The sequence below is a fragment of the Guillardia theta genome (genome assembly GCF_000315625.1).
Source record: "Guillardia theta CCMP2712 unplaced genomic scaffold GUITHscaffold_77, whole genome shotgun sequence".
Taxonomy (NCBI): domain Eukaryota; class Cryptophyceae; order Pyrenomonadales; family Geminigeraceae; genus Guillardia; species Guillardia theta.
Window position 1 is genome coordinate 3,602 of NW_005434597.1, and position 7,500 is coordinate 11,101.

General features: G+C 55.9%; 3 protein-coding genes across 3 annotated transcripts in view; 2 read left to right on the forward strand and 1 right to left on the reverse strand.

Moving 5' to 3' along the window:
- Positions 1-208: 208 nt before the first annotated feature.
- On the forward strand, positions 209-1,012 carry GUITHDRAFT_41876 (hypothetical protein; the record flags this gene model as incomplete). The annotated part of the gene is made up of 2 exons (XM_005826106.1): positions 209-318; positions 478-1,012. Coding segments are annotated over 2 exons (645 nt in total), but the record flags the coding sequence as incomplete, so codon positions are not given.
- Positions 1,013-4,750: 3,738 nt separating this feature from the next.
- GUITHDRAFT_89146 (hypothetical protein) lies at positions 4,751-5,682 on the forward strand. The gene is made up of 4 exons (XM_005826107.1): positions 4,751-5,119; positions 5,171-5,212; positions 5,263-5,386; positions 5,440-5,682. The coding sequence occupies exons 1-4, from the start codon at positions 5,096-5,098 to the stop codon at positions 5,586-5,588; spliced, it is 339 nt and encodes a 112-aa protein (XP_005826164.1). The 5' UTR covers positions 4,751-5,095; the 3' UTR covers positions 5,589-5,682.
- Positions 5,683-5,698: 16 nt separating this feature from the next.
- The window catches only part of GUITHDRAFT_143603 (hypothetical protein), a gene marked incomplete at both ends in the record, with an annotated part of 2,978 nt that continues 1,176 nt past the window's right edge, over positions 5,699-7,500 (reverse strand). The window contains 7 exons of the mRNA XM_005826108.1: positions 5,699-5,746; positions 5,788-5,937; positions 6,110-6,182; positions 6,324-6,385; positions 6,463-6,506; positions 6,554-6,612; positions 6,658-7,337. Of these exons, the coding sequence (XP_005826165.1) occupies positions 5,699-5,746; positions 5,788-5,937; positions 6,110-6,182; positions 6,324-6,385; positions 6,463-6,506; positions 6,554-6,612; positions 6,658-7,337 (1,116 nt within the window). The remainder of the gene's footprint in view (positions 5,747-5,787; positions 5,938-6,109; positions 6,183-6,323; positions 6,386-6,462; positions 6,507-6,553; positions 6,613-6,657; positions 7,338-7,500) is intronic.

A 7,500-nucleotide genomic window follows, 5' to 3' on the forward strand; every position in this document is an offset into this window, starting at 1 on the left:
TAAACCAGAGAAAATAGGGAACACGGAAAATATGGATAAGAGAAAGGCAAGCAAAAAATCAAGAAGGGAAAGGAAGATTGTGAGGGGGCAATGGACCGCAAGTCAGTCATAGGAGTTGAGGTGTATAACAGTGATTAGATCATGCCATAGCTGGTTACGGTTTGACGCATGGACCCTCACTGATGTTCCCTCGCAGATGTCATCCATCAAGGAGATTGAAGAGGACATCCAGGAGCTCAAGACTCTGTTGAGGTCCTCCAAGCGTCCAAGAATCTCCAACATGTTGCAAACGCACCTGAAGAGCATGGAGGAGCTCGCGTCGGCCTGGAATCAACAGGCTGCCAGTATGAAGACCGCGCACGAGCAAGAAATCAAACATCTCAAGGATCAGCAGCAAGCTCAGGCCAAGTCGCAGCCTCTCACCCCAGCTGTCAGCCAGCAGACCAACGGCTTGTCGACAACGACAGACTCCAACAGCGCTGAGCATCCGGCGGCTCCTGCAAAGGCCTCGGGCCCTCCACCCCAGAAGCTCCCTAACGCTCCCACGTCGAGTGGCGTGACGACGGCGTACAAGGACTTTGAGAGCCTCATGTTCCTGACTGACGAGTACAACTCACCCACCGTAACTGTCTACCTGGAGCTGAAGAACGTGGGGGAATTCAAGGACAAGGTCCAGTGCGAGTTCTTCGTGGATCGGGTGGACGTGAAGGTGTTAGATATCAACGGTGTGAACTACAGGCGGCACATCACCAACTTGTACAAGGACATCGTGCCTGACGAGAGCTCGTTCAAGGTGAAGAAGAACAGGATCGAGCTGACGCTGAAGAAGGTGAAGGGAGAGTACTCCTACGAGACGTGGAACGAGCTGTGCAGCAAGAAGCGACGCGACCGGGAGAAGCAGCGAGATCCGATGAACAGCATCATGGAGCTGATGCAGGACATGTACGAGGAGGGCGATGACAACACGAGGAAGATGATCGGTGAGGCGATGATGAAATCAAGACAGGGGAAGAACAACGGGATGGACATGTAGAGATCTTCTCCCACAAGCAAACATCCGCCACATGCTGTCAATGAAGGAATCAAAGATAACCTTCGCTCTGACATCCCTCAGATCTGCGTGTTGCCTGTGCGATCTTTGTAGTGTTGCGAGACGCATGCGAGGGCATGGAGCAGGTCCATGTTCCGCAGGTGATGCTTCTGCAGCTGCTTGATCGCATCCTCCTGGTCTTCATGTCAAGAGCTCCCAAACGAGAAGCGTCAGGTCACCTGTGCCACTAGCGAGCTCCTCTTCAGGGTCTCATTCTCCTGCACGACCACCTGCATGTCCATCCTCTCAGCTCGGAGCTGCCGCTCAAGCGTGCCTGACAGCTCCTCCTGCTCCTCAAGCTTTCGCTTCAGCATTTCCATGTCCTTTGTAGTTCTTGCCAGCATGTCGTCTCTGCTGCGGACCGCATCTGCCGCAGTCTTGCTGGCTCTACGGAGGTTCTCTTGAAGCTCTGAGTTCGCTTGCCGCAGAGATTCAACCTCCTCCCTTGTCGTGCTCGTCGCTTGCTGGTACCACTGCCCGCCCATCCCTTGCTCCTGCTCCAACATCTGCATGTCCTTCCCGCTGCTCTCATAGTCCACCGGGTTGCTGTAGGACGAGAGCTCTTGGAGCACGCTCCTCAGGGGATGAGCGTCCTCTGCAAGCGCAGGGCCGAACCAGTCGCGAGCAGAATCCTTGGAGAGCATCCCGCCGTCCCACGAGGACCTGTCTGTCTCCGGGGGCACCATGGAGCGAGCGCTTGCTATCCCATTGCCCTCCAGCCGGTGGCTCCAGTCCACCTGCGAGTGGGAGGAGGTCGTCCTGCCGTTCTCGAGCTTGTGGCCATCGTGGAAGCCGACTGAACGAGTCTTGCGGTACTGCTCGCAATCGCGGCAGCTGACGTCAGCCTGGGGCTCGAGGTAGCCGGGAGGGATGTGGCCGATCGTTTTATGTGCTGTCGTGAGGTGCCTGCTGCCGAGTCGCAGCTGGTCTGGGTTGTCGTTCTTGACGATGAAGTGAGCCGTCAGCTTGTTGATGGTCTCGGCGTGTGCGTCGCGTTCTTGCAAGCACATGAGGTACTTCCTCTGATGCTCCTCGTGGCGAGACTGCAGCTGCTCGCTCCTGCTCTTGAGCTCCGAGTTCTCCTTTTTGAGTCGGAGGAGATCTTTCTGCAGGTCTCCCTCCTGCGACTGCTTTACAGTCTGGTTCCTGCGGAGCGTGTTGAGCTCTTGCTGCAGCTTCTCATGGTCCCTGGTGACAGCCATGGAGTTTTGCCGCTCTTGCTCCAGCATCAAGGAGACTTCACGCAGCTCCCTCTCCAGGCTCGCAACGACCTTCCTGCTCTCCTGCAGCTCCATAGCTGCTTGTGCAGCATTCTTCTGCGAGTCTGAGAGCAAGCTCAGCTGCCTCTCGTGCGAGCGGAGTGATTTCTCCATGTCTCGCGTGTGCTCCTCCATTGAACGAATCGCTCTAGTCTGCTGCGAGTTCTGTTCTTCAAGGTACTCAAGCTCCGAGGCGAGCTTCGTAGCCTCATCTCTTGCCAGCTGCTCGCTGATCTCTGCTTCCTTGAGCTTCTGCGACATGTTCTCGCACAGCTTCTCCTGCTTCCGCCTCGTCGCTTCGATCGCCGTCACCTCCGCCTCCATGCGGAAGATCCTCTCGCACCCCTTGGCCAGCTCGTCCATGATCTCCGACTCCACGTTGAGCAGCCTTGACTTCTCCTCTTGCAGCTTCGAGACCTCTGCTTCATACGTCCTCGTCCTCTCCTCCAACTCTGTCGCGAGGCTGTCGAAGGCTGCTTTGAGTCCGTCGAGGTCGGATAGCACGTTTCCGCTAGGGTTGAAGGGAGAGGGAGGCTTGACCGAGAGGTCCTTCTGTCAACGAGCAGAGGTCAAGCACACCGCAAGCAGCTCATTCGACTTACCATGCGCCCTAGGAAATGGTCCAGGCTTCTCCTCGTCTGCTCGCGTGCGGAAGCGATCTCACGAGTCGCATCTTGCAGCCTTCGATCCTGCTCTTGTCTTTCTGCGGTGTTTGCGGCTTCGCTAGGACGTTTGACGTCAGGACGATCGTCCTTGCCAGTCGAAAGCAGCAGCTTCTCGAGCTCCTGGATGTGAGATCGGAGGAGACCCTGAGACTTCGAGCTCGCCGACGACAATCTTCTCAGCTCGTTGTTGATCCGCAGGGCAAACTCGAGCTGTTGCGGCGAGCCATCGATCTCTGCCTGCTCCGCAAGTTGTCCCACTAGCGCAGCAACATCGCGCATGCTCTCAACCCACCACTTGTAATCTCTCTTCACGTCCATCGTGATGACCCTGCCGTCTAGGTTCTTCTTCACACGAAGCTGAACTTGGGAGCCAATGAGGTTGGAGCCTCTCAGGAGGGATAGGATGTTGTTCTCGTTGGTGACCTCTCCATCCACACTGATGATCTCATCGTGTGCTTCAATCCTCTCTTGCTCCTGCATGTCCGTCGGTCCTCCGGGTATCACCCCAGTCACGATCGTTCCATTCACAACTAAGCCCAACGTGCTGTCAGAAGAACCCGGCAGGCTGAACTTGTGCCGCAGCCTCTCGATCTCCTTCGTCATGCTTGCCATGCTTACGAGGTAGATGGCAGACGCCTGCATACAAGAGTTAGACCGGCAATTACTGTGATCTCGGGCAGATTGCCGCTTCATCAGTCAAGTACAGCATTGTACTAACGGATCAGATCCAGGTGTTCTTGATTGCAAATCAGTCAAGTACTATCAGCGTGATCTATGTCCCTTCTTCTCTGACTTCTCACCACCCTGCCTTGCCCAACCACTTCACCCGGACCCGCCGCTTGCCAGTTTGCTCGGATGACTCATCGTGAGTCGCAATCCGCTCCACTGCCACTCTCGCTGCTGCTCTACCCATTCTGGCTGAAGAGCTTCATATGAAGTGGGAGGAAGACCTCATCTCAAGTCTCCCTCTACCGTTCTCTCCATCATCTCCTCCTGCTCTCCTCCTCCTCCTCCTCCTCCTCCTCCTCGGCCGCTGCCAGATCGCCATTGACCGAACTTGCCCCAGTCGTCAAAACTGCCAAGTGATGGACCCTCATCCCCCAACAACTCCAAATAGAATACCACCCTCATCGCCTCTACCCCCTGGATCGTGGTAAAATCACCCCGTCCTCATAGTCCCCTCTACATCACTACCCTTACCCTCCAAAAGCCCTCACCGTACCCTACCCATTTCTATTCGTTACTACCCACGGTATGTCAACGATCAATGTACCCCACCCTTCATTCATATGTAAACTACCCCTACCTACCTGAGGAATTTTTCACCCCTACCCCCTCATCAGGCTGCTTCCCTTCCCGCGCTTTCCGCTTTCCAACCGTCCCAGAATGCAGAAGAGGGAAGGGAAGGGAAGGGAAGGGAAGGGAAGGGAAGGGAAGGGAAGAGAGAGACAGGAGGAAAGAGAGATTCTCAGATTCAAACGATGAGGGGATCGATGCAAGGAAAGCAGCAAGCTGAAACTTGAAAAGATGTTTGCGGAAAATGTAAGGAGGTAAAGCGAGATGAGAGGTGAGTTGCCTGGAGTGTGCGACATGGGTATCAAGGATCATGGTGCGACTGTGAGTAGAATACACTGGACCGCAATATGGCCTGTGCTGAATATCGAAAGGCATTGCAGACAGGGATGAATGCAGCAGCTGACAGGATCGATCGTTGCTTGACATGGAAAAGCTTCAGCACGAGGATAGTTTCGTGGAGATCTGGCGCATGAGGAGCAGTGGAATGCGCTGGCAGGGACATGAAATCATGTTGGAGATGCAGAATTGAGCGATGGGAGGAGTTGGTAGTGGGAAGAGGAGGGCCTTGAACGCAATGGTGGTGGACGCAACTTGAACTTGCTGGATTCAGAGAATGTGTCTTACATCGAGCGAGTACGATGAGGTCCGAGGACAGTGACTTAGCGCGAGGTAGGAGGTCACCCGACAGCAAGCAAATCAGACAAGGAGCTGTAGGATGCTTGACTCGCGACTGATGAAGGTTTTGACAGGAGCTTTCTGAATCAGATTGTTCATTTGCGTTGAGAATGGATTTCGAGGGTGAAGGCGATGTGAGTTGAGGAGGTTTGGTTGAAGATTGGATGCTGATAGAGCGTGAACAGAGAACATTCAACCAGGATGAGGTTTATCAAGTTGTCAAGGAGGTCAGTCATGATGCGCAATGTCACTTTCTGCTGATGGTGTTGGCTTGCAGTCTGTTGATGCTGTCTTGACCAACGCCTCCTACCTGCATGCTAAAGTCCCACAGTGGCAATCGATGATAGTAGAAAGCATCCTCAAGCGTCTAGCCACTCTCAACAAACCTTTCAAGTTTGTCGGTGAGTCAGGGAATCGGGAGCTGTTTGATGTCTCTGACTGGCCTCGTTCTCAGTCACCTCGATGATCTCTCAGAACACCGGAGGAGCTACGCATACCGCACACACTTGCTTCTGGGATGCAGAGACTGATGGATTCGCTAAGTATCGCTTCGACAACCCGACGCTCGTGTGCCTGACGACAGTCTACGGCATGGGAATCTGATCACAGGAGGCCTCTGCCGTTTCTTGCTCTCTCTCTCGCTCGATCCCATGGAATGTAAATGTACTTGTCGTGATATACATGGTTTGCGCAAACAGCCTCCCGTGCAAGCTTCACGGGTCCTCCTGCTCCGCGTCCTCCTCCTGGTTGGCCTGCACGAGCTGCGGGACTTGAGATGTTGAAGCTGACGAAGCAGAGGTACCTTGCCAAGCATCTCTCCTCCTTCATCCCAGGCACAAACCTTCGCAGCAAGCGTCACGTCTCTGCCTGTCGCGACAGAGGAAACGCTCGCCTGTCTTGTGCTGCACGACAGCAGCGCGTAGGAGGAGACGGTCTCGGGGACTTCGATGCTCTGCTCGTCCAGCAGCATGTCCGAGCTCAGTTTCCCGCGCCTCCTTCGAGGTCGCAGGTGAAGCGCCGGGGGCAGCGCCGGGCTGAGAGGAGGAGAAGGCGTGAGAGGAGGGATGAGTAGAACAAGTTGAGGACCCTGCAGTAGCAGAGGGCGCGAGCTGTATGCTCCTCACAGCCTCCTTGTGCGCCCTCCAGCAGTGCATGGGCTTCACGCAGTTGGCATCAAAGATGGGCTCGAGCGAAGGTCTGAGAAGACCGTGAGCGACTGACTGACAGCAAAGAACAAGCCGAACGAAGAGAACAAGGGCAGGAGCAGGGGCAGGAGGAGCAGCTGGGGTAGGGGCAGGGGCAGGAGGGGCAGGGGTAGTAGTAGAAGGGGAGACCGACCGAAGCTTTTCAGCGGCAGAATCTTCACGAATGGTCAGTGAGAGATCTTGAGGATACGGCAACTAAACACAGACGTGAGAGATGGGAGAAGGCAAACGGGGGGTGAGAGGAGAGGAAAGAAGGAAAGAGGTAGGAATACATTTCGATGCAAGACGGCGAAGTCGATGTCGTCGATGGGCGAGTCTGCAGTGACGTCAGCACAACAAGTTGTTTCAAGGCAGTCGATTCACGTCGTTGAGGGGATCGAGCTTGACCCCATCGCAACCCTTCCTTGGAGAGAAATCGAAGCCTGCTCCTCCTCTCAGATCCTCTGCCTCCAGCAGCTCCTGCTCACCTGGGCGAGGTCGGGGATCGCAGCGGGGATCGGAGGGGAGAGGTAGGAGCTTCTTTCGTCTCCACCATCGTCGCTATCGCCTCCTTCATCGCCTCCTTCACCTTCGGGTCGATCGGGAGGATTCTGCTTGTCTGGCTCCTCACCACAAACTTCTCTGCCAGCGGCATGCGCGGGCTGCTGGTCCCGCTGAGCATGCTCGCCCTGCGAGGAGAGGAGGCGGTGGGAGAGAAGGGGGAGGAGGCACGGGGAGACACGGCATGCTGGTCGTAGAACCAGTCGCGCTCGACCTTTCGCAGGGGCTTCAAGTTGTAGGAGAGGACGAGGCCGGAGCTCGTGCCCACCCACAGCATCTTCTTAGCAGCGTTGAAGCACGCTGAGCAGGGAGTATCTCGCTGGGGCTTGACGAGGGGGGGAGAGGAGGAGGAAGAGGATCTTTCAACGAGGAGGAGCGGGTGGACGATGCAGGAAAGGACGCAGACGACTCGTGGAGATGTCCAGGGCAGAGACCACAAGATGATGTGCCCCAGCGCGTCTGCTGAGAGGAGGCAGGAGAGGTCGTCTGCCTGCACGAACTCTAGCAGCGTCACTTCGCTCGTGTGCCCCCGACACCTCCCCGCGAGTTTCAGCTGCCCTGACGTGACCAGCTGCAGGCGACCGCTGGCCTCCCCTGCGGCAAGATGCTGGGAAGCCAATTAGGATAGAAGGGAGTGGAGAGGAGAGAAGAGGCGAGGAGAGGAGAGGAGAGGAGAGGAGAGGAGAGGAGAGGAGAGGAGAGGAGAGGAGAGGAGAGGAGAGGAGAGGAGAGGAGAGGAAGATGAGGTGAGATGAAGCGAGGAGTGGTGA

Coding starts and splice junctions, on each gene's coding strand:
- GUITHDRAFT_89146 (XM_005826107.1), top strand. CDS start 5,096: ATGGATTTCGAGGGTGAAGGCGAT. Junction 5,213..5,262: donor TTTATCAAGTTGTCAAGGAG/GTCAGTCATGAT, acceptor GTTGGCTTGCAG/TCTGTTGATGCTGTCTTGAC. Junction 5,387..5,439: donor CAAACCTTTCAAGTTTGTCG/GTGAGTCAGGGA, acceptor CCTCGTTCTCAG/TCACCTCGATGATCTCTCAG.